The sequence below is a fragment of the Lates calcarifer genome, linkage group LG11 (genome assembly GCF_001640805.2).
Source record: "Lates calcarifer isolate ASB-BC8 linkage group LG11, TLL_Latcal_v3, whole genome shotgun sequence".
NCBI lineage: Eukaryota > Metazoa > Chordata > Actinopteri > Centropomidae > Lates > Lates calcarifer.
In genome coordinates, this window is record NC_066843.1 from 11,059,348 (window position 1) to 11,085,185 (window position 25,838).

Sequence of the window (25,838 nt, forward strand, 5' to 3'; positions counted from 1 at the left end):
TCCATTTGGAAAGAAAGAAATAGTTAAACATGATATGTGTCCCTCCTCTCCTCCAGGGATGACTTTAACATCAAGGTCCTCCAGGCGTTTGTGGAGCTTCATGAGTTTGCTGACCTCAACCTCGTACAAGCCTTAAGGTGAGTTAATGCCCGGACACAGCACTGTGTAAAGTAGAAAAGGGCAAAGGGTCTGCACCGGAGTGATTGTGTTCTTGTAGGTTCTGGTGAGAAGATGAGTCACTGTCCAGAGCGTCCAGTTTGAGTTGTGCAGGCATGAGTTTAAATGCTCCTCAGGTGCCAAAATGTTGTACGGAACTGACAGGATTTTACGACTCTGAAAAGTTATCAAGGCGGTAATTGTCTGTCTTGACAGTTGCAAGGTAAACAGTAGTATTACACCAACTGAGGATATTACAGAGTGATCTACCAGAAATATGGGCTTGACTTGCACATATTTGTTCGGCCAACACATTGAACCAGATGACACTGCAATGTGCTGCAGCTAGAAATCAATCTAGGAAAAACTCTTTCCGCCAATACTGTACATAGAAATGAATCAGAGGCTGCTTTTTTATTATGCAGTGCGAATGTCAGTCTGAACTTTAGACTAGAATTATGATTCTCCAAAGATCCACGTAAACATCTCTGTGAGTCTACATAGAGAAGGTATTATGGTTAGAGACTTGCAAGACAGCCAGTGTACACATGCTGTAAATCTTAACAAACCTTCCTGTCATGCTAGCTGATTGGTTAATGTAACTCTCATCAGAAATAGAAAAGAAAACAAAAAGTAAAAGTTATGCAAAACACCCATACAAGTATGTCTATTACCCCCATAGGTTCTTTCTCTTCTTAATGTCTCTTCTTAAGGGTTTGTAATGTACAGTGAATATACTGTTATATACATTTGCCTCAATGTTTCATGACGTCATTGTATTTTTTCTCTCCCTTCCTGCTGTTGCAGGCAGTTTCTGTGGAGCTTCAGACTTCCTGGCGAAGCCCAGAAGATTGATCGTATGATGGAGGCGTTTGCCTCCAGGTACTGCCAATGCAATCCTGGCGTCTTCCAGTCCACAGGTACTACACAGACACACACACACACTACACACACACACATACACAGACACACACACACACACACACACTGTAGCAGATATATGAGTCACACTGAGCCAGACAGTCCAGGACAGATAACATGGGCCAGCCAGACCACCCCAGCCTCAGATCAATGCTTCTGACTGTCTGTCTTCTCTTACGAGACAGCTGGACCTGTTTGGGTTGTATAAATCTTTACCATGTGGCCACAACTCTGGAGAATATGAACACTGTCTGACAACATATCCAAATCTATTTTCAGAGAATTTTGTTTGAGGTTTAGTCTCTTACGCTCAATCTGAACGTGACTGGATCAAGTCCATTTACTTTCCTCTGTTTTCCACTGTAGTTAGCAGCTCTCCCACTAATCGCACTGTAATCAGTATTCGTGTCTCCAGCAGTGATAATGAAATTGATCACTGGTCAATAGCGGTTCGTTAGTACAGTCTTGGCCCATCGAGTGCTTTTCCGCTGTTCCTGTGTTAACCAAGCAAGTGCTGAGGACGCAGGTGACAGCTCAGGTCATGAATATTGATGTGGTGCAGCGGTGACACACCCAGACGCAGTTATTGGTCATCTCTCAGAACTGGTGCACTCTGTGTCGTAAATTACACGGCAAGAGGATGTTGACTGGGGCAGTTAGTGTGTGGATGGATGAGGTGGAGGATGGTCCCCAGGAGTTATGATGTGGAGTCACAAGAGTGGTGGATCATGTATTTGTGTGTGTGTGTGGGTTCCTGTGTGTTCATGAGGGCAGGAACACTATGACTCCCATGCAACATGGCCTTGGAGTGCACTGTGTGTGTATGTGTCCTAGGATATGGGGCTTTTTGTTGATGAAATTCAGGGTTTTTTTATTAGACAGAGTCCTAAATTTGGAGATGATAAAACCTGATGGATTGCTAATTAATCACAAAGCATTGGTGCTGTCATATCAATACCATTAGAATAAATGAGTTGAATCCCACCACTATACAGCCTCTGCTTGTTTTGAAATAATATGCTCTCTTATTTTAGATTTCATTCAGATTTGAGGAGAAAAATGTCTGAAAATTCATTTTAAGTGTTTTCTTTTAATATTAACAAAAGAATGATTCAGTTAGAATTTTAACATTATAATATCATTTTGAACTACACTAAGAGATCATTATTTTTAATCATTTCCACACAAATCCATAAATTTGAAGCAAAAAAACGCACACACACACACACACACACACACACACACACACACAGATACAGGCCTGTGCTGTATTTTATGTTTCCCAGTTACACTCTGTGTAATTACCTCCACAGATACCTGCTATGTCCTATCATTTGCCATCATTATGCTGAACACCAGCCTGCACAATCCCAACGTCAGAGACAAGCCCCCCGTGGAGCGCTTCATCTCCATGAACAGAGGGATCAATGAGGGGGGAGACCTCCCAGAGGAGCTACTCAGGGTGAGAACTTTGACTTGATCAGTTTGTTAGGTTTGACAAATGTATCTGATGTAGTGCAAGTTTGAAACATTGTGTTAGTAAAATGTAGGTACATAAACTATTAAAAGTGTTAAGTTTTTAAGATTTAAAACACAGGAGAGAGACCTATAGGACGTTTTTCTACTATGCAAAGCAGGGAGTCATGCCTCACTAATTGAGACATTGCAGCTCAGCAGAATGAGATGTGCCCCTCCCCCGACACTGATGCTAATGATTTTTCACAATCTCTCAAAGAAAAAGACATAAAGACACGTTGATCTACCCATATACTGTAGGCTGTCGTCTGTGCCCTCGGCTTCATTTAAATAAAAAGTAAAAAAAAAAAAGATTTGTCAGAAACTCTCCCAGCTCCCAGAGTTGTCGAAGTGTGAATCATTGTCTCTCACTTTCCGACACCGAAATAGAATCTGTCAATGTCGTGTTTAATGCGCCGTTAATCTGGAGACTGGGTTGGATGTTTGGCGATGGAGGGAGGAATGTGTGTGCTCATCTGGAGCTGTGATAATGCGAAACAGTTTCTTTCCCATTTGACAGCTGTTTTCACTCTTTTTCTTTTTCTTTCGCCCTCCGCAGAATCTATACGACAGCATCAAGAGCGAACCCTTTAAGATCCCAGAGGATGATGGGAATGACCTGACGCACACGTTCTTCAACCCAGACAGAGAGGGCTGGCTGCTCAAATTAGGTTAGTGCGTGTCTCTGCACATTCCCGCTGCTGAGGGAATGCAAGACGTCCTGGGTGACTTTATTTGGTTATTCTTGCATTTTTCTCTCTACAACTGTGGCTTTATTCTCACAGCAGAGTGAGAACTTAAACTGCAGGATGGAGGCTGAGGACAGAGGTCACTCATGCTCTCTCACACACACACACACACACACACACACACACACCACACACACACACACACACACACACACACACACACATGGCTCTGTAATCTCAAATCACTGTGAAACTGGACACATGTGCCTGATTTCTGCTCCCACATACAGATGGACCCTTAATGCTGCTCCACAACTCTTGTTAATGAAAGAAACAACAGAATAGACTGAAGACAGTTTAACTGACTGTCTGTCTATATTATTATACAGGAGTATTACTCACTGCAACAACTATTTGTAGCACCTGTATTCGCATTTATTCATCCATACAATACATCTGTAAAACATCTTCATCAAACACCAACAAGGTTCAAGATATCAAAGTGGACCAAAGAATGTGGCTCATGATAAAGGATAAAAAACAAACAAATATGCAAATAATTATTGCATATAATTAAATAAAAGAAATAGTATCTATAATTGTGCCTTAGAATATAGATGTAGAAATGTGAAAAAAAATCATTTGAATTTATCTCTCACCCATGTCCTGCAACAGATAAGCAGGTTTAGACAACGGATGAAATTACATAAGTTTCATTTCCACACAAACCATGTGAATGCCTTGTCTTTAGTATGTGCAAGCTGCACACATTCTCACTGTGCCATCTTAAATACGATTTTTTTCTTATTAGTGAGAACTACAGCCTTACCAGTACTGGATTTTAGTGGCTGATATCCACATATTAGAGTCTAAAAAACATAAGCAAACATTTTTGAAAAAGATCCTGTTTTATCTTAGATTATTTAAGAGACTTTAAAAAAGCGAGACATTTTACATATTCCTGTTTGTCCTCTAGATGACAAACTACTGTATGCCACAACATGGCAACCACATTTCTGTATCTCAGTTTCTTCTTACTTATTGGCCAGTATACACACATTGACACTGATTTATCTGCAATAAGATGATATCAGCTGTTGGTTCTGTGCGTACACATTGTTCACACATCTGGCCCCAGACTTGTGAAAGTCATTAGACTGTATTGTAGTGTAGTTTGGGAGGGAACACACACCTTGATTATTTCTTCTGTATGAGTTTGTGTGTGTGTGCTAGGGATTTGTAGTGTATGCTTTCCCAATGAGGTAATACAGTTATTGGTCTTGTCTCTGCCACATGTTTCTGTTTGTTTGCATGTGTTTTCGATTTGGTCTTTGCTCCACCGCTCTGTAGTTCACACCACATAAAAGACATTTTTTTGTGCTGCTCCTGCAGTCTTTACATACCTACACAGGATCTTATCACCTTTCATTTAAGTCCTTCTTTGAGTGCTTTTAATTATTTACTTTACACTTTTATGTTGATTTGTTACTGAACATAAAGCTGTGTAGCAGGCTGGATATTGTTGTGAAAGGTTAAAGGGCAAACGCACTGGAGGTGATTAAGTTTATCACCATGTTCATACACACCTACACATACACACACACACACACACACACACACACACACACACACACACCTGGCTTTGACCTGCACATTCCTCTAACACTCTGTAACGTCTCCGTAGTCTCATCAAACTAGTGAGTATGAATGCAAATAGCCCCATTGTGGCTCACAGACCTAACATGATTACATTTTAGTACGGTTCTTCCCTGGAGCCATTTCCCGCACCAGTTCTCACTATGATATTTCTAATTTGACTCTCTAAAAATAAACCCTGGAGGATGTGAAAGGAATAAATGCCTTTTTTAGCAAATCTCTCCCTATGTCAAGCGGAAATTTGGCCACGCTAATTCAATAGCCAGAGTCTATTGAAATGTAAGGAAACCTGGAGCTTTTGTAATTATGTGTGGCCCATATAGGCCCATCTGAGGCGCCACGAAAACAGGAAGGAAATGCTGCAGTGAAAAGTGTTGTGACCATGAGGGATGCTTAGTATAGAGAAGAACTAATCAGGAGTGTTATGTCAAACACACACACACACACACACACACACACACACGAGTCATCAGAAATTCCTTGTGCGTGCTCATGTGCACGTCTTCATGTTTTGATTCATGTTTGGACTGCAAGTTTGTGTTTGTGCTTGTGTTTGCTTTTAAGCAGGCCTTTCTCATAGCCTGCATGCACATCTCCCACCAGGAGAGCTTCCTCAGTGTCCCTGCTTTACATCTCTGAAGCAAGTGGTGTTTTCCTCCAACATGAGGCTCTGCAGTCACTGCCAGAGGCTGAATTCTTGCTTTAAACCGATGTGTTGGATGTTTGCTCTGTCTTTGCTTTTTTTTGGATGTAGTTTGCACAAGTTAACACGTGAGGTGGTGAACTGGCTCTAGGGTTTGGTGTGTGTGTTTGAGTTTTTGTGCTTACATGTGTGTATGTGCATGTGTGTCTTCAGGCATGCTTTAGGTGCCACGTTAGGTTCATATCAAGAGCTGTTTGCTCCTCTCTTCTGAGAGCCAATGAGGTTTTATCCTGTTGCCTTTAAAAATGAATAGCCACAGTTAGTAATTATTTATCAGTTGTGTGAGTCACAATATCACTAAGCTCATAGTTGGGAGAGACAGTGGTGATTGGAATCATACTTGGTTTACTTCAGTTTTCTTCTAACTTGCTTTCCAGAGTGATCTCATCTTTATCACATGTTGACATTTGAACCCCAACACCACAACAGCAGCGATACAGCACATTAAACTAAAACAAGTGCAGTCCAACAGTAAATGATCTGATAATAAAAACACTCAAAACTGAAAACACATGGTTTTTTTAGAGGGCGTTGATAGAAGAAAAAATATTTTTTAAAGCCTTGAAACAAAAGAAACATCAACTGAGTCTATGGATGGTAATAAGAAATTCTCAGCAGCTACATTTATATCAACATGCACATTAAACACAAAGCACCAACTCACAAGGAGTGTTTTAAAACACAAGAACCACACTTAAAACTAGACAGACTGACATAAACCTAAAATCAGACAGACATACTAATTGACCTTTCAGTGGCATGTACTGCATTGCACATTAAGTATATATGGATGTGTCTAATTATCTCATGATTGCATCATGTGGTTGATGACAAGAAGCCTCTCTTACATAGGAAATTGAATTACAGCAGTGAACTGACAAACACACATCTAGAATCAATAATGTAAAATGCATGCATGGTGTTTTTTCATTGGGTCATTTCCCTGAGGCCAGGGGCTCTGAATTTGCAGCAAATATTTATACAGTACCACCATATAATAAGAGGGAGAAAACACAGTGGATGTGGGTCCAGCGTCATTAACGAGTGTTACATCCCCGCTCTTTTTCCTGATGGGAGACAGCCAGTCTGTCACTGTAGCCTTTGTGTCACTTCCTTTCTCCTCTTTCTCTTCCTGTCAGGGGGCCGAGTGAAAACCTGGAAGAGAAGGTGGTTCATTCTGACGGACAACTGCCTCTACTACTTCGAATACACAACAGTGAGTCTCATACCAAGATGATGTTTTGATTGATAAAGTATTTGTGCTGTCTTCAGAGTGTGTTTCTATGTGTCTGCCAAGCTGACCTGAGATGGCTGCTTGGAGCCCCTCAGCCGATGAAAAATGAAATGAAAATAGTCTCCATTCATTTTGATGTCATTTAAAAATGCAGTCAATATTCACTGACTGCATTTTATATGCAGGTCTGAATGTGAATCTAGTTGGGAGGACATTTAGGTATTTAGGGGCATGATGACAAATCATGTGATAAAAGTTACATTTACTTTATTATTTGCACTTTTCAGACCAAATTTACACAGTGATAAATGGGTGTGTTTAAGATTAACATACAAATGAAAAATTGAATTCATAAGCAATAAAATGCTTATGCAATAAAATACAGCCTTCCTTAATCTGATGTGACCATTAGCATCTGGTGGCTAATGTTAGCAAACTTTAAGTAGATATTGCTGTCTAACTGGTGCTACCTTGCTAAGCTACAGTTACACTGCACTAATGTTAGGTAATGTTGGCGCAGTTTGTTGATTTTATGACTTTTTCTGTACTTGTACTACAATTACATTGTGCTTTAAAATGTTACCAACAGATGTTTTAATAGTTTTATCAAAAAATTAAAACAGGTCAGTTCATTTCACTTACTAAAGGTGATTTTAAAACAACTGAATCAAGAGAATATCCTGTAATTTAGCCGAATGTTCATTCATCTTATCTGTTTCTAAATGACTGACTGCCTACATGTCCTTGTGTCTGTGTCTGTCTTCCAGTAAGACTATGTTTATTTGTGCGCCCTCATAGATTTTTATCAGTGCCTCTGTGTCCCTGCTAGCTGCTACATCAGCACTGTCCTCTCTCTACCCTGGTATTATCCTTGAGGATGCTATCATTATGTCCTGTCCTCTGGTCTGACTGCTCCACACACACATTATCTGCTCTGTTAAAGAGCAGTGTGGACTAGAGAGAGGGTGGGGGCGAGGTTGATTTCCATTCTAGCAAAACATGTCACAGTGGATTTTATCCTCTCTTCCCTCTCTCTCGTCTTTCTGCATGTTTCTTCCATTCTCATCTTCATCTTCAGTGATTATTTAATGCACTACTTCTGTCACGTCTCTTCTCCTTTACTTTTCTCCTCTTCCTCTTCTTGTCCGTTTTTCTGCCTTTCCTACTTTTCTGCCCTACTGTATATTCTTTCTTGTTTGCCTGCTTTTTCACATCACTCGCACTCTCCTTAAATTCACTTTGTTTTTCGTGTTCTCATGTTTCTCGCTCTCATCCCTTTCTCCCATAGGACAAGGAGCCTCGTGGGATCATCCCGCTGGAGAATCTCAGCATCAGGGAGGTGGAGGAGCCCAGGAAACCTGTGAGTGTTGCTTCATTAGAGACCTCACACCCTCAGAGCACACGTCAAATACCTTTTCTCCCTCGGTTACTGTGTTTATTACACGTTCCCTTTGTAAATACATTTCTTGGTCAAGGCTAATTACTGTGTATGACAGCTGTACATTATCAATGCTCTGCTCCCTGTCCTTTCTCTAGAACTGTTTTGAGCTCTACAACCCCAATCACAAGGGCCAGGTGATCAAAGCCTGCAAGACAGAAGCAGATGGGCGGGTTGTTGAGGGCAACCATGTGGTGTACAGGATATCAGCACCCACACCGGAGGAGAAGGAAGAGTGGATTAAATCTATCAAGTAAGACTGCTCTCAAATATTATTGCACATGAACCCCAGAGAACATTAGAGATGCTGGCAGAGTTTACTCGTAGTAAAAGTCCTTACATTGAGCCTAAATGAGGACATGCAGCAGAGTTAAATGTCCACTTTACAGTGACAAAGCTGCCACTCAACAGTGGCTAATCATACTGATGTCCTGTAGAAGAGGCCCAGAAAATATACTGATGGTTTTAAGTACACTAAATCTGTATTGACAGTATTCAATTTACAATAAAACAGAGAGTTTTTTTTCCATCAGATACCATAGCCTACATAGCTCTCACAGTAATAATAGCCTTGCTGTTAGTGACCTAAATGTTGGATGCTCTGTATTCAGCTGCATAGAAGATGGTGCAATGTCAAAGAGAGTTGGCTCAGCAGAACAGTACACTTGTATACTGTAATATAGTGCAATGCCCCCCCCCCCTCCTCGCTCCTCCTCCATACTCTCAAAGAGTATTCACTGGGGACATGATGTGGGATTAGTCACTGCTTATAGCACCCCAGGGTTGAGCCAGTAAACCCAGCAAACCTATCCAGAAGAGGCAGCTCCAAACTGGGCTGACGTGTTCGCAGCCACAGAGGCTAACAAGCCGCAGCTTGCGCTTCACCAGAGGGGTCCAAGAGGACTGGGGGTCTGGGGAGATAAAAGGCTTTTTATGGAAATGCTGATTTTCCCCCTCTTCTAAAGTAGAGATGATCAGAGAAGAACCGCTCGATCTCGAGCTGGAGTTAGAAACACACAGAGCCAGATGATGCCAGACCAACTGGGTCAATGGAGAATGTGTGCTATTGTCACAGAATGAATGAATTCCAGCAATCCTGTGGTTAAGGAGAAAAGCATTTATTTTTATAGTTCCCATTCCATTAAATATATTAGATTTTTACATATTTTTAAGGACAGAAAATGTTATAACATATTAGTCGCAGCAGCCTTGCCTGGATTTGATCACTCTACAGTGGAGTTTTTGTTTCATGAAATTGGGTTGTTGGAAAATGACAATAAGCAGAATGAAAGAGGGGGATAGTCATCGTATACAGACTCATTCTTCAGCGCGTGGCGTTGTAAAGGGAATCAGAGATATCCGCAGTGGGGGGTTGAGCCTCTTCTTGCTTTGTGCTGGTGCTAACAGGATTTAGCAGCCGTGAAACTGGGCTTCTCAGTAGAGCCCAAATGGCTTCCTGAGTCACTTGCTCTCATTGTACGATGCCTTTCCATCGCTCTGAAAAAAAAAGAAAACAGTAGCGTCAATAATCTTGGGTACCATTGTTCGCCCTTCTTCAGACCTATAAACCTGCAGAAACAGCGGGAGGGAGAGTGTGTGATTGTGTGATTTTACTACATATTTGTCAGAGTTCTGGAGCAGGGAATCAGCGAGAAGTTCCAGCAAACCAGTGTACCAAGAAAAAAACTTGGGTGGGGGTTGGGGGGGTGGGGGTCCTCTTCAGAAACCATGGAAACCAAACTAGGTCATCGCACAAACTTTTTTCGTTTTTTTTCTTCTTTTTTTTTTGATCTAGTTAAGGCAGGAGTTTGTATAAATGTGCCTACATTTCCATATCAAAGATGCTGGAGACCCTCCTCTCATGTGGCATTATTATTTATTTCATTACTGTCCTTTGATTGGCTTCTTCTCCAGGGCCAGCATTAGCAGAGACCCCTTCTACGACATGCTGGCCACCAGGAAGAGACGCATCGCTAACAAGAAGTGAAGCGGGACAATCTTCTCAACCCCCAGCCCCTCCATCTTTCTCTCCTTCAGTTCATAAACACATAAACCACACACTGCAAAGCTGGTTCACCACAGAAGTGACTGTCAACTTTCAGAAAAGACTTTGACTGATGACAAACCTCAGTTTCTCCCCTGGACTGTCCACAAGTCTGTGCACTTGTTGGGGAGACGTCACACACTACCAAGGGGACAACAGAGCTCCAGGAAACTCATATGTGGACTAGATTCATGTATGGAGCGGCACATGAACAACCAACCAATCAGTTTGTTTTTTCTCTATCTCATACACACCCCCCTACCTCCCCCTCTCATGGTCATTACATGGTTCCAGGTCTCCCTAAAGCACAACTGCCATGTTTCAGGTGCACATGCATGCATGTGAGTTGTTATAGACCAATATGTTTGTGTTTGTGTGTGTGTGTATGTGTGCGTATGCAGTAGTGTGCATGCTATCAGTGCACACAGCTTCTGCAGTGTGGGTGCGTAAGAGCTACAAGTGTTCCCTCCACTGTGCTTTATGAAAAAGTTGTAATGATTCAAAATCAGAGTTCAGATGTGCGGTCAGCTACATTGGGCACAACTGTTTAAATATAATGGTGAATATGGATGTTTGGGGAAAGAGGAAGAGACAGATGGACAGAGGGAGGAGTCTTGGGGAGGTGGTGGGTGAATCAGTGCAGTATAACCTCACCTGAACCATGTTGTCATCTCACTCTGGTGCTGAATTCTTCTCTCCAGGTGCCATGGCTGAAGACCTGCTCAGAGTAACCTCAGAATACAGTGCTGGCTTACATTTAGGTTCCTAACAAAGCATTGCAGTCTTGAGTCAGCTGGGCTGATTTCATTTGTTTGTGTGGAGCAGAGAATTTTGAAATGTGCATACTTTTTTATTTTAGTTGTAGTAAAGGTGCTTTTGCTGAAGCTTGAGATGAAACTTACTTTTTGGGCTTCTTAAGTTGTAATCCTAAAGATTGTGGTCCTGGCTGATTTGGCTACACCCTTGATTTACTGGTGGTGACAGCAAGCGTGACTTAATACTGTAGCAAACACTCAGACAAACACAGAAGAGCAACTAGTTAGTGCAGCCAAGTCTGTTACAGCAAGTAGTAACTAGAGCTACTTACCTTGCTGAGGAATCACCTGGAGCTCAGTGCAGGCTGATCCATCTTTTTCCATTACACCATCTGTAAAATTGAAAATGATCTGTTGCTGAACCTGCTGAAGATCAAACTAAAACAAGAAACACATGCTTGAATTTGTCCATCATATGTGCTTCAGTAGAATGAATGCGGTAATGGGGCAAATATTCGTAGGATGGTAGTGAAATGTGACCATACCTTAACAATGCATGTGAGGGTAACTCAAATCCAGCGGATGAATGGCAGACTCCACTCCACTAATACAGAGAGGCAATAGCAGAATGTAAATACATTGAGTGGTTATTGCAAATGAAATGCTGACCCTAAATGGAATCAAAAATGGGGTCTGATTTCGTGACAATCTTAGGAATTATAACTTTGAAAGCACTTTTCATTTGAGAAAGTCCTTTCAGTCCAATGGGTAACTTTTATTTCTGACTGTGCATTGGCCCTAGAGGGTACCAGTCCAATTAAGCTTTTTTTTTCTTGTCTATGGCCTATGTCAGTGAAGGTCGATGTATTGTTGTGATCCTGTTTGCATTTGGTTTGTAATCCTAAAGATACTTGCTTGCTTTTGTGTTCCTCTTATAAACTATATATATAATAACCACCTATCATTTTGTATTTATTTTCATTTGTGAAATGGTTTAGTACTACCTGTAAATGTTAAACAACGTATGCTTAAGTTATGTATGTACATATAATGTATAGGTTTCCGGTCTCTTTGTTGTAGTATGCACACTCTGTGTAATGTTGCTTGAGCCGACTGGCAGAAATTTGCATCAGCTGAAGTTTGGGGTCTTCTTTACAAAAGCCTTAAACATAATCATAAGAAAATATATAATAATGATGATGAGAATATTGTTCAATAACTGTGACGATGCTGTTAAAAAGCCATGACTGATGAGTGAGAAAGATGGTTGTATTTATGATAATGATGAAATAGATTACAGTGAAAATGATGTTTGATTTTAATAATGATGATTCTAGTAAAGTAATATCAGTGTTGATGATGATGAGAATATCATTGATGATGATGTCAAAAACTATAAAACATCAGTAGTTTTCTATGTGATTGTAAAATAAAATGAAAGCCTTGTGGTCAGGGCAGAATATTATCTTCTACCGCCCTGTGTGGGCTTATAGTTACATTAACTTTTATATTCTCTGTAAAAGCTATTGGTCACGTTGTACATTACGTGTATCTACATAAAGTATACATAACGCTTACAGCAGACGTGTCTTGTATTCATTATTGACGGTAGTCTCTACATATTTGCATATCATTAATCAACTATACGGATTCTGTGACAAGCTTTTTGAATACCATGTCAATATAATATTGTCCTTTTTCATGCAAACATCAGATTTGTATTTCTACCTGGTTGAAGACATGGTAAAATAACAGGGACTGAAGTACAACACAGAAAAGCATTTTGGGACCCTGAGAGAAATCTGACTGGGAGAGAGGAAGTGAAGTAGAATGACTGAGGAGAGACCGCCCTCTACTGGCTTTCTGAGACAAGCATCATAATAATAATGGTATAGGAGGAATGAATATGAGTATATGAATACAAGTTACATCAATTTAATGATCATGAAGGATTAAGGTATGGGCTTTGGCAGTGGTAAAGACAACCTTATAGAATTACAATCATTCCCAATCACTTCAACAACATTTTCTGAAATATTGCTGCATCCAGACCCATCAGCTTCTTGTACTCTCCTCTGACTTGTGCCTCATGTTTGCATACAAAACTGTAAACAGTACACAGATACAAAAAACAAACAAACAAAAAAACGTAATGGTAATTAAATATTTAGTGGTAGTAGTACTAGGCAACATTACAGGTCAGTGGTTTAAATATTGAGTATTATTCTAACCTCTACTCTTAACCAACAGCTGATAAACCTATGAATGTTGACCTTTGTGCTGGTCTTAGCCAAAACCCCTCGCCCCTCTCCTAATTCAAACCCTAAATACCTTTTCACAGCTGTGGTGAAGCTGTGTACCTCTCGGGAACATATGGCAGAGTTAGTTAGTTACATTAGCCTACATATGCCAGATTTGAACCAGTATCATGTATAGCTGTCTGTTAGATGAAAATATCAACAGCCAAAATGTCTGGTGGAAAATAGGGCAAATACGTAATCTAATATTCTGTGACCTATAAAGACAACTGAAGAGAACGCTGAGATGTTTAACCTGAGTCTTGTTCCCCTACGTCCATTAAAGTGTTTGGTGAATTTTTCGGAAAAGGTGACACCACCGTATTTGATGTTTGTCACAGGCGGTGGGTCATCGTTTGGAGTGAAAAACTGTCCAACATTTTAGTCTGTGGATATTCTCATTCATTCAGGTCATAGTTATCTCAAGGACATTTAAATCGAACGCAACTGGATTTAGTTGTAGTCTGGGAAAAATTCACCAAACACTTTAATGGACGTAGGGGAACAAGACTCGAGTTAAACATCTCAGAGTTCTCTTCAGTTGTCTTTCTAGGTCACAGAATATTAGATTATGTATTTGCCCAGACTACAACTAAGTCCAGTTGCGTTCGATTTAAATGTCCTTGAGATGTCAACATTTTAATTATTTCTCTTATAATCCCACATTACATAAATACATGTAGCCTTTAACTGAGACAGTGTTACGGTGCTAAGCTAACCTATAGGCTCGACGACCTCACTAGTTCCTCCGTCTAAGGCTAGCCCAACACCTAACAAAGGCCTACCTGCCCCTACATGTTGCAGAGACGTAACGTGTTGGCCTGTTCTTATCTGGGTGAGTGTATTACTTTAACTGGAGCGGGTTGTGTGTTTGGACTCACCCAGTAGGACGGTTCGCGTTCCTCAGGGACGGCGAAATCGACCAAACGGTACTTTCCGACGTCCGTCCTGGTTCCAGCGGCCAGTCCGTTCTCCGGTCCAGGATGTTCGGTTTAATTTGAATGTGAATATTTGAAAAGTGGTGGTGTGAGTCGAATGTCCGTTTTCAGTCCTTTTGCCCTTTTGCGCCCTGGCGTCCGCCTCTTCCCGATGGCGTCTTCCCAACCACACTTTCTCCCTCACCTGCCGCCAATCTGGGTTGATGAGCTCCAAAACACCACGTGTGTATCAGTGCGCTCCTCCCGCTTAACCCAAACCACAACTACAGACCCCAGACAAACACTGAATCATAACAGAAAGGTTGTCACAGTAAGCATGTCAAGAAACACGTCTGAGATTAATTAGGTTTATTAGAAAAGCAGTGTAATCCATCACATATATTAACAAGATTAACTCAATGCAACACTGAATCAACTGATATTTAATATTATATACTTTTGAATTCTGAGTGAAAGCAACAAGAAAAGTACAAACTACAGATTTGTGAATTTCACTCAAACTTTAAACTGTGGCTTGTGAAGAGGAAATGTCACTTCAAGAAAGGCCAGATACTTCCTCCTAGTGGGTAAATGTAGCATCACAGATGTAAAATCTTTGTGTGGGGAAAAAAAAAAAAAAAAAAAGAACTACAGTTTGATGGACATTATAGTACAGATGAATTCTCCAGCTTCACCAAACATGTTTATGTTCTAGCAGCTACACCATGAACATCATTCAGAACAGCAACACTTGAATCACCACAAATTCATATAATTTCAAATAACTGCACATATATTTTAAAAATCTATATAAAACAAATTTAATCTTAAACCTGAATCTCTCACAAAGGAAATTTAACATTTTCGTCATGTATAACTTTAGCGACCAACATGGTGAAACTCTCCTCTTGCCTCCTGAGTCAGGGTGGTGGCAGTTAGAGAGTAATTTGTTCAAGGACTTGTTGAACCGGTTTCCTCTATGTGACGGAGCGACTCCGCACACGTATCAGCACACACACACACACACACACACACACACACACACACACAAACTTCTGATTCATCCCGTTTCCCCCGGTTAACAAACTTTTCAGTCATTCAGTCATGTTCCCATTCCCGTTGAAGTAGAGCGACCAGGGGTGCACACCTGGTAGTTTTATGTCTCTTTAAACATACATTTAAACATGTTACTCACCGGTGGCATATCAGTCGTTCCGGTTGCGGAGCATGATGCGGCAAAATGGGGGCATAGCATTTGCCGCTATTATATACCATGTTCTCGCGGGGTTTCCGGGTCACTGTGACCAATTTGAAATATATATTTTTGGTCTTTTTATTTTATGTGTGATTTTCCTGTCAGTGCATTGTCGATGCAAAGAACTGTACTCAAGAAAATACAGTTAATTTTTGTTTAATTTATATTTGTGTTGTGGAGCCTTTAGAGGCGTTGTTGGTGAAAAAAAAAAAAATTCTATTTATTCTTGAGCCTAGAAGGAGGGCTATGGGTTTATAAGGGGTTGCTGTGTGTTGCAGAGGAGGTAGCAAGTATGTTTAATGAGTAGGAGTTACTGAAGAACTCTATTGGATTAGAATTTTTTCTTGTAGTTTTTGCATTGTTTGTTTGTTTTCCTCCTTGTTTTTTGCACTGTAAAAAATGTATCACTGTTTGCACTTTGGGAGGCTGGCAAATAAAGAAATCAGCACACCAGATTATCTTCTGACTACACCTGTAAGTTTTTCCTGGGGATTTTTCCTCTTACCTCTATTTTTTGGATTTTTGGGAGGGCTAAGAAAAGAACCCTGTGACACTCTAATTTGGAGATCTCTTCCTTCCCATCTTGGTCGCAGTATGACGGAATCTTACAACGACATGTGACATTACAGATGAACATGAACTTTCATTTAATTATGGCACTACAGTGATTTTTACTGTAATTACTGTATGGCCCATTGTGATGACAAAATTGTGTACGATTACACACAGAAAACAGACTGACCACTGGATCAAGTCCAGCAAAGTGAACTCAACTTATGAAACCTGGCACCACAGCACTGGATCCCCCTGAACAATAACTAATTTTCTTGCTTATAGGTCACTGATCTATTTCATGACCCTTTGTTTCCAGTATGATATGATCCATCAATATTGCCTCAGTTGAGTGCCAGAACAAAATGGTTTTAAAGTGTAAGGAACATTTATTTATTGCAAAATGAGGATGCAAAAGATATTCACAAAAAGAAACAGCTATGAGGCACTGGAAGGTAAAATGCACAGGTACAATTAAACCAAAATACAGAACATTTTTCCCTCTCAAATAAAGTTCAAAAGGAAATCTACTGTATACCTTCAGTTCATATTTGAACTTTGACCTTCTTAGATATAACACCACCATATCCATGAACTGATATTTTTGTAAAACCTTAGTCTGTCTAGTTTCGACTTAAAATAAAAAAAAAAAATCCAGAATAAGCATCTTTGAAGAAAAAACAAAAAAATAAGTCCTTAGGCCACAAAGCTGAAGCACCTCCCTGAAAAACAATATCACAATTTACATCTAGTTTTTATCTTTTTCTTGAAAGAAAACTCTGTCCTCACCTGGCCTTTGATCCTATGTGATCTTCCATGACCCTTTAGGTGGCTTCTGGTGTGATGGGTGACCCCTCAACAGGGCGAAGAAGAGACCTGATCATAGTCGGGGCATTTGAGGAGGGCGGGGTAGCTGGTGCTCATCTGGAGTGAAGCTTCACTTGAGATGTCTGAGGGACTTCGTCCACGTGACCAGGCCTCTGGGTGGAGGAACTGGACCTGAGTGGTCGGAGCAGTTGCTGAGACGTGGGCGGTAGAAACTGGGGTGGCGAGGCTGGTAGATCTCCTCTGCTGTGTAACGCTTCATGAACAGGTAGACGGACATCACGCCTGCGCTCTGAAGCACAGGAGGACCCAATAGAATGAAAATGAAACAAACAAAATATATAAAAAGCTGAGCTCATAAATGTTTTCATGCAATGAAAAGAAAATCTGCATTTAGTCAGCTGCTTTGGTTGTACAACATCACAACAGACACACCTTATGATGTAACACAATCCAATATCAAAACTCACGTCATTTAAAGGCCTCCACATGACAGATTTATTAAAGCAACACCTAATTTGATTATGTCCGTGTTTGTGATCTCTTCTGGTTGTCATTTTGCCATTAATTTAATGATCTATTGCAGTTCCTCTCTGTGACCACAAGAGGGCGATGAATACTCATGACTTAAACATAAATCAGCTCAACCATAAACTCCATCAAGTGTCAAAGCAGACACAAAACCAATCACCCCTGAAAAACCTTTAATATAAAAGTAGAGAGAAATAACTGCATCTTAAAATATTCTCTCCACTCTAGCTAAGTCTTGAATTAAATCAAGGTGGACAAAACATCTAAAAAGTAAGCTGTGTCAAAATCAATAACTGCTACACACTAATTAACAGGGTTTGAGTTAGGTAGTGTGTTCACACGTATAAAGTGACAAAATAAAATAAAACTCAAGTGATATTTATAGTGGAAAACCTCAATTTTTGGTGCAGTGTGGCATTGGTGGCATATTGGCATAGTTTAAAGTAAATTTTAGTTATGAAAGATAGTGAGTGAAATATTTTGTAGCTGATACCACAACAGTAGTGAGAAGCTGCTATGTGTGTTTGTGATTGGTCTGTTGCTCACCTCAGTGAGCAGGAAGGAGATGGCAGCAAAGGCAAAGGACCAGCCATATTTATAGGCAAAATAGGCCTCGCTGCTTTTGGTCCTGTTCAGCATTTCATCATTTATACTGGAGATATACAGCACCAGGCCCACCACCAGAGCCAGACCTGAGACACAGAGAGAGCACAGGAAAAAAAAAAACAAATCTGGGTTTGACAAAAACAGAAGACAAGAAGACAAAAGTGTGACAAGAGATAAGAGCAGGAGGACGATTGTGTACCTGAGAGGATGAAGAAGATTCCAGAGACAAAAGCCAGGATGGTGCGGTGTGGCCGAATGTGGCCGATGTTGCTGAGAACAAAACCGATGAACATGAAGAAAAGACTGACCAGAGGGAACGGAGTGGCTGAGCGGATCATCTCTGAAGAGGAGAACACAGTGGAAGAATTAAAGCTGCTTTTAAATCCCAAAATACAAGAAGCAGTGTGATATTTCTAAAAAATACTCAGACAGATGAGCTTTGTAGTATTTAATTTGAGCTCTAAGAAATCAATTTTTTTGATCTAGCTTAACTAAACTGAAGGCATTTTTATTTTTCATTTGTCATGTTTGATAGAAAAGGCTAAACCACATCCACTGAAAGAGGTCAAATTCTGTATACAGATAAAATGTAGACACTTGATCATGAGCCACTCATTTGCGTGAATGGAGTACAATAATAGGGCTTATTACACTGACTCACTACAGTGGATGAATCCTTCAGTAAAGCTTTGACATTGAGCTACACTGAAGGACTTGTGAGGTGAATTGTTTTGTGAAGAGGCAATAAGTATTCTGGAGGAGCAAGGCAGAGACACGAGGGCTCAGATGACTCAGACTTATCTGTCTGGCTCCACTCAGATGGTACATAGATTTCTGAACACGACCTTATTGGAAAACGACAAGATTTTGGATAAAAATACCTCAGCTGTTTATGTGAGCAACCTCAAGCGGCACTTTGAGTTATTAAGCCTGAGGTAGCTGTCAGAGGTTTCTGCCATCGCTACTCACTGAGCACGTTTACTGTAGACTCTGACGTCAACTGGACGTTCATGGGCATGATGTACTCGATGGTAAAGCACCGACCAGACTCTTCACCTGTGGAGGAAAGAGGCAGAAATAAGGAGACAAATTTAGAGATGAGATGAAGAAAATACGATGAAGAAATTTTTTTTTATAAGGGGTGAAAACAGAGTGAGAGTTGCGCAGCTTCACTATATCACTGCAATCCTATAAATGTAACAGCTCAGTAAAGCAGGTGTTGGACTTGAATGCACCACTCATACAGTTTAAAAGTAAAAGCAAAGATTTCTGGTTTCTTTCAAACAGGCCAAAATAGGCACACAGAACAAAAGGAAAGAAGATGGCAATCAGCTGAGATGACACAATAGATGAACCAGCAGGTCAGCAGGCTAAAGGCCAGGTATATATACTGAGGAGCTGATGAGGGAATTGCGAGCAGCTGTGGAGGTCAGGTGGTGGTGAAAGGTGGGAACAGGTCAGAAAGGGACTGCTTCCAGTGAGGATTTGAGCTGCCTCAGTAAATTCACAATGTCAGTACAGTTTGTATCCAAATTACTGACAATTAATGTCTTGGAGCTTGATTGACATCTCTGATGTCTGGTAGCTTTCCATGAATGACACCTTCATCAACTTATGAAAACATGGAGTCTGGTAATTTCCAGCAAAGCTTTGTTTATTTTCAACTGAGCCAAAGTCTAATCAGCCACAATAATAAACACCTCTGTGGGTGAGTGTTTGAATGGCTGGTGACACAATATGAATATAAACATAACTGTATCATATTCAAGCAATGCTTAAATGTAATTCTGTAGTTCATAATACATTTAAATTAACCATTTAAAAATGATTAACATTTTTGTAGTTTATTTTCATTTTTTTCTTTTCAAATAAGAGAAAATATCTGTAAATGAATGATTAGATGTGTCAGTAATTTTGACACAATATGCTAAAATGTCATTTTAAGGTTAAACACTGTAAAATAAAAGATCAACACTGTAAAAATACAAATATTTTGCTGTGGACATCATTTAAAGTTGTGCCCTGTTTTACTGAATGGCATGTAAATTAACACCTTTTTCATATCATTTTACTGTTTTATCTGACAAAACAGAAAAAAAACTAAAATAAATAAATAAATGGAAGTGAGTTTTTTCCTTCTATCTTTCCTTCTATATATTTGAAATGAGTCTGGATCCACAGACATATTCAGGGTGGATTTTCCTGCCTTGTCTCCCTGTACTTAGTCATCAACTTAAAAAAAAAAAACAAAAAACAAAAAAAAACTTAAGTGTGACTTACATCACATTCTGCAAACGAAGCCACATAGACGTTATTATCACTTCAGCATCACGCACACACACTGTCACAGACACCAGCTCTGTGGCATGATGACATCTGTCTCGGAAGACTTGTGGGTGCAAGTCTGTGTGTGTGTGTGTGTGTGTGTGTGTGTGTGTGAAGTTTAGTGTGGGATACAACAGGGAGAGTGAGAGAAAGAGCAACAGAAAAATGTATCTGTATTTCTTCCCTGCTGCAATTACACACAAAGGCGCATCCTGGGTACAATCAGTCCTGCAATATGACACACACACACACACACACACACACACACACATATACACATACTGATGAAGTAATTGTGAATGTCATTCTGTGTGAATGTCAAGATCTGGCTGATGCAGTGATGATATGTCAATGTGACAGCATCGGCTCCCTGCTGCTGCCACATTGAGATGCTGCACAACTTCTTCGAATACAATCATTCCAATTTATTTTTAACCGTTAAAATCCTGATTGAAATGTGATCACATGATTAGCTGCCACATTGCAGGAGTATGTAGAAATCAACTCTGAATCATGAGAGATTTTGGAACCACACACCCTCAGTCTTGTTACTGACCAGCAAGGAAGCAGACTCTCCAGAGGCCCGAGTGCAGCGAGGTCTTGATGTCAGTGCTCTGGTTCAGAGGCATAATGATGCCCTCCTCGAGGTACAACCAGTAGTCGGTGCTGACTGCCACTCCCAGCAGCCCCAGGCCACTGATTGCAAAGACGCTGCTCAGCAATGTCAGGGCCTTCCTGCTGCACGCGCTCATGGCGACGGGGGGGGGACTCCAGCAATCTGTGGTTTAAAAAGCCCCAGGAACAGTCTGGAGGAGGAAAGGGAAAAGGAGGTGAAAATACTGGTATACTAAGGGAATACTAAGGGAAGTTGGACATGGAGAACCAAAGAATTCTTTCTTTTCGTAAGACGTTATAAAATAAATGGTCATATACATAAATACAGACAAAAATCAAACATCACCAGGAAATAGTGCTGTTATGAATTGTTATTTTATCCAGCTTCTTTTCACAATAATATCCTGGCCACATATTTAATTCCAACAGTTTTTATTTTAAAATATCCTTTTGTCAATGTTGGTTTTTATTTGTCATAAGTGAAAATGGTAACATTTCCCCCCAGACAAATATTACAAAATGTCAACAATGTCTTAACAGTGTCTTTCAATTGTGACATCTAGGGTGGAGCCTGGTATGTGATTGGTTGTTGCTTTTTTCTGGGTGAACAGAAAACCAACCACATAACTGGTTTCTGAGAAGAGTTGGATGAAGAAGATTAAAGAAGAAGACTGATATCACTCCAGTGTCTGTACACCAAGTATGTAAAAATGCATACAGCCAGCAGGCAGTTAGCTTAGCTTAGCATAAAGACTAGAGAGAGGGAAACAGTCTGGTTCTGTCTATAAGCAACAAAATCTGCCCTCTAACATCTGTTAAGTTCACTGATTGACACGTTATACTCCATTTGTTTAAGCCACACACAAAAGAAAGTTTTACAACCACTGGAGTGTGGATTTTGCCATCATTGGAAACAGGCAGGCTAGCTGCTTCCCCCCATTTCCAGTCTTCATGCTAAGCTAAGCTAACTGGCTACTGCCTACAGATATAGAGATGTCTCATCGAACTCTCAGCAAGAAGACAAATAGCATATTTCTCTCATATTTCTAAATTTTCAGGCAATATTACATAGTTTTGATTATTTATTTTTGTTTTATCTTAACCGTGTATTTGTTATTGCAAACTTTAAGGACACACTCAAGGCCTCAAAGGTGTGTGTGTGTGTGTGTGTGTGTGTGCAGGTGCTTCGTGAGCTCGTCTGAAGAAAAAGGAAAGGAGGGGAGCTCAGTGGGTGGGCAGGTGGGAGGAATGATAGACAAGACTGGAGTGACCTTCTTCTCCTTTTCCTGTCCACATAAAATTTCTGAGTGCTTTCTGAGATGTAGGAATTAAGATCAGCTCATCATGATGAGCAGTTTATGAAATGTCAGGGCAGAGAGGTAACTGCAGGAATCAATAACATCTTTGTTTGGTTGTCTCGCAGTTAAATCCGATCCAATTCCATCTTTGTTTGACTCCATCGCAAAATGATCTTTATGTCTTATTTTCAGCTTACGTTTCCTGATGGAACAGGCAACTTCCTGTGCAGTTTTGTTTTAGTATGAAATCCAAGCCTGGTTTTAACATTTTACAGCCATGAATCTGACAGCCTTGGAAAAGGTTGGCATTCATAAAAAGTGTTCATAAGTCAGAGCGTTGCTTTGGCAGACTGATCACATAGTGAGACATCATCTGCAGTGACAGGGTGATGATTTAGATCTCATTCAGGACACATGTGAATGATCTATGCGCTCTGATGGAGGGAGGAATCAGCTAGAGGACAGACTGTCAGGAAGAGGCTCATTTTGCAAGAGATGAACCATAATTATTTACAGTTAGTTCTGACTCTGCTGGTTTAAAAGCCCCAGGAACAGTCTGGAGGAGGAAAGGGAAAAGGAGGTGAAAATACTGGTATACTAAGGGAATACTAAGGGAAGTTGGACATGGAGAACCAAAGAATTCTTTCTTTCGTAAGACGTTATAAAATAAATGGTCATATACATAAATACAGACAAAAATCAAACATCACCAGGAAATAGTGCTGTTATGAATTGTTATTTTATCCAGCTTCTTTTCACAATAATATCCTGGCCACATATTTAATTCCAACAGTTTTTATTTTAAAATATCCTTTTGTCAATGTTGTTTTTATTTGTCATAAGTGAAAATGGTAACATTTCCCCCAGACAAATATTACAAAATGTCAACAATGTCTTAACAGTGTCTTTCAATTGTGACATCTAGGGTGGAGCCTGGTATGTGATTGGTTGTTGCTTTTTTCTGGGTGAACAGAAAACCAACCACATAACTGGTTTCTGAGAAGAGTTGGATGAAGAAGATTAAAGAAGAAGACTGATATCACTCCAGTGTCTGTACACCAAGTATGTAAAAATGCATACAGCCAGCAGGCAGTTAGCTTACAAGTTTTGTTATTTAGTTCATTAAGTTATTTTTTAATTTTAATCTTTGACCTTCTCTAAAATGAAAGTTTCGCCAGATCTCAATCAAATAAAATTTGAATTCAGTTTCATGTCAATCCCCACATCTTGTCCAGCCCCGATATGAAAAGAATAATGAAGTCTGAGTCAGTAATAAACCTGTTTAAGCCTCCAGACTGAGCAGCATTAAACATGTTGCAGCTGCGCTACTGTGAATACAAATGCTCATATTATTAGAAATCCAAGCCTGGGTTTTAACATTTTACAGCCATGAATCCGACAGCCTTGGAAAAGGTTGGGCATTCATAAAAAGTGTTCATAAGTCAGAGCGTTGCTTTGGCAGACTGATCACATAGTGAGACATCATCTGCAGTGACAGGGTGATGATTTAGATCTCATTCAGGACACATGTGAATGATCTATGCGCTCTGATGGAGGGAGGAATCAGCTAGAGGACAGACTGTCAGGAAGAGGCTCATTTTGCAAGAGATGAACCATAATTATTTACAGTTAGTTCTGACTCTGCTCCTGATTCTGAGTTGAACCTGTTTATTATGTTTGTACTCCTTAAAATGGACACTTTTTGCTCAACAGCAAGTATCTCAAATAGCAGCAACAGTGTCAATACTTGGAAACTTTGTCAGTGCTTAACACAATATCAAAAAATCAGTTTGCCTCTTATCCAGCAAGGTCACCTCTCTGATTTTGAAGAGGTCCATTTTTCCTCTGTGACAATAGAGAACTGGCTGGGCTCAAACTGTGAATGTTGACTTTACATAGTCAGCATCTTAAACCTTTAGGCCACCAGGACAACCCCCCCCCCCCCCCAAAAAAAAAAAAAAAAAGCTGTAACATTTTGAGTAGGAAGAAAGTAGTGCCCTCCACAATTTCATGTACAGTCTGTTTTACCATACACCACAGGTGGACAAAAAGGGTAAGCAGCAAGGTGAGAACTGGACACTGACTCAACATTTCAGGTTTATTTCTTTGCCATCCGAATGACAGTAGTCCTATGTTGAGGTTTCTTGATCCTAATATATAATATAACTTTCAACATGAAGTAAAGAGAAATACTCAAACTTCACTTATAAAAACAAACAGGGCTCCAACCTAACCCTCATCAGTCAATCTCATACAGCTGCCACTGGTACTGAAACATTATTTCCATGAATCAATCTGCCTCATTATAACCTTCTTGCAGGACATTTATTCGTGACTGTCATTGACAACAACACAGCTCTAACTGATTCCTATAGAGAGGCAGTGTGTCACGTCTTGTAGCAATTTCCAATACTATATGGCGAGCCTAATGTTAACACAAAATATTACAAGTAAAATGAATATGAATTAGACCACGATATACTGTAAATGTAGCCTACAAGATGATATATCACTGTGCATACAGGAGTGTGGGAACCGAACTAAAGCTTTTCTATGAACTCTCAACAAGCGTCAGATTAACAAGTAAATATGTGAAACACGTCGCAAGGAGTTTTTAGAAAGTAAAATATAACATGCAAATAAAGTCACGTCTCAACCACGCGCTGGTTTTCCTCACCTGTTTGTAATCAGCGTTGACTCAGCTCAGCTCAGCGCTTCGTTTCCTTCACTCGCTGCAAAGATCGTGCTGAAAGTTGTGGATTAAAACCTCCTGCCTGCAGTGACCGGGAGCCAAACACTCGTTTGTCTCGTTCGTTTTTATTTTTTATTTTATTATTATTGTTATTATTTTTGAAGGGAAAAGAAGCGGTGCTCCGTCGGGTCACAAATTCCTTCAGAGAAGTGTAAAGTGAAGCGCAAGACGATGCAGCAGCAGCAGCAGCAGCAGTGCGTCAGTGCAACACTCCAACAAAACTGAGTCAGACGCACCGGTCCTGATTTCAGCCGCTGAATGCAAATATAGAGAGGGAGAGGGAGAGAGAGAGAAGAGAGAGAAAGAGAGAGAGAGAGAGAGAGAGAGAGAGAAGAGAGAGAGAAAGAGAGAGAGAGAGAAAGAGAGAGAGAGAGGTGTTTTCAGGACCAAGGACAGCTCCTCTCAGGTCTCTCACGGGAATCGAGGCAGCTGCCTGTTGAAATGATGGAGCCTCTTCACTAATGCAGCAGAAGAAAGAAAGAAAAAATACAAGATGTACCTGATGTACCTGTAAGTCACAGAAACAAACTGGACGCATGTGCTGTGAATGTGGAGTTTTGTTCTAACATGAAGTGGTTTGTTTTCTAAGATCTGGGTACCTGTTTCTACAGGGGCATACTATATTCTGTGACTTTTTTTAAAAAAAGTCAGTAAGATCATTATTGATGCTTTATAGATTAGTGATTAGTAGGGGCAACTTTTATTTAGCTGTGAAAAATCCATTTGTTTGGTGTATATTCAAGGAAACCTGGTG

General features: G+C 40.2%; 2 protein-coding genes across 3 annotated transcripts in view; one reads left to right on the forward strand and one right to left on the reverse strand.

Annotated features, from left to right (window-relative positions):
• Positions 1 to 12,690, forward strand: part of LOC108879512 (cytohesin-3) — a 37,723-nt gene extending 25,033 nt beyond the window's left edge. For both annotated transcript variants that reach the window (XM_018670808.2, XM_018670798.2), the window contains exons 6-13: positions 57 to 137; positions 964 to 1,076; positions 2,391 to 2,539; positions 3,152 to 3,263; positions 6,780 to 6,856; positions 8,163 to 8,234; positions 8,411 to 8,565; positions 10,227 to 12,690. In XM_018670808.2, the coding sequence (XP_018526324.1) occupies positions 57 to 137; positions 964 to 1,076; positions 2,391 to 2,539; positions 3,152 to 3,263; positions 6,780 to 6,856; positions 8,163 to 8,234; positions 8,411 to 8,565; positions 10,227 to 10,299 (832 nt within the window). In that variant the 3' untranslated portion in view covers positions 10,300 to 12,690. The remainder of the gene's footprint in view (positions 1 to 56; positions 138 to 963; positions 1,077 to 2,390; positions 2,540 to 3,151; positions 3,264 to 6,779; positions 6,857 to 8,162; positions 8,235 to 8,410; positions 8,566 to 10,226) is intronic.
• Positions 9,415 to 25,241, reverse strand: cacng5b (calcium channel, voltage-dependent, gamma subunit 5b). Its single transcript, XM_018670820.2, is given in 10 exon segments — positions 9,415 to 9,809; positions 11,011 to 11,503; positions 11,657 to 11,715; positions 14,290 to 17,128; positions 17,130 to 17,249; positions 18,035 to 18,180; positions 18,294 to 18,434; positions 19,064 to 19,150; positions 20,976 to 21,225; positions 25,010 to 25,241. Coding segments are annotated over 6 exon segments (831 nt in total). The 5' UTR covers positions 21,172 to 21,225; positions 25,010 to 25,241; the 3' UTR covers positions 9,415 to 9,809; positions 11,011 to 11,503; positions 11,657 to 11,715; positions 14,290 to 16,987.
• Positions 25,242 to 25,838: the final 597 nt, after the last annotated feature.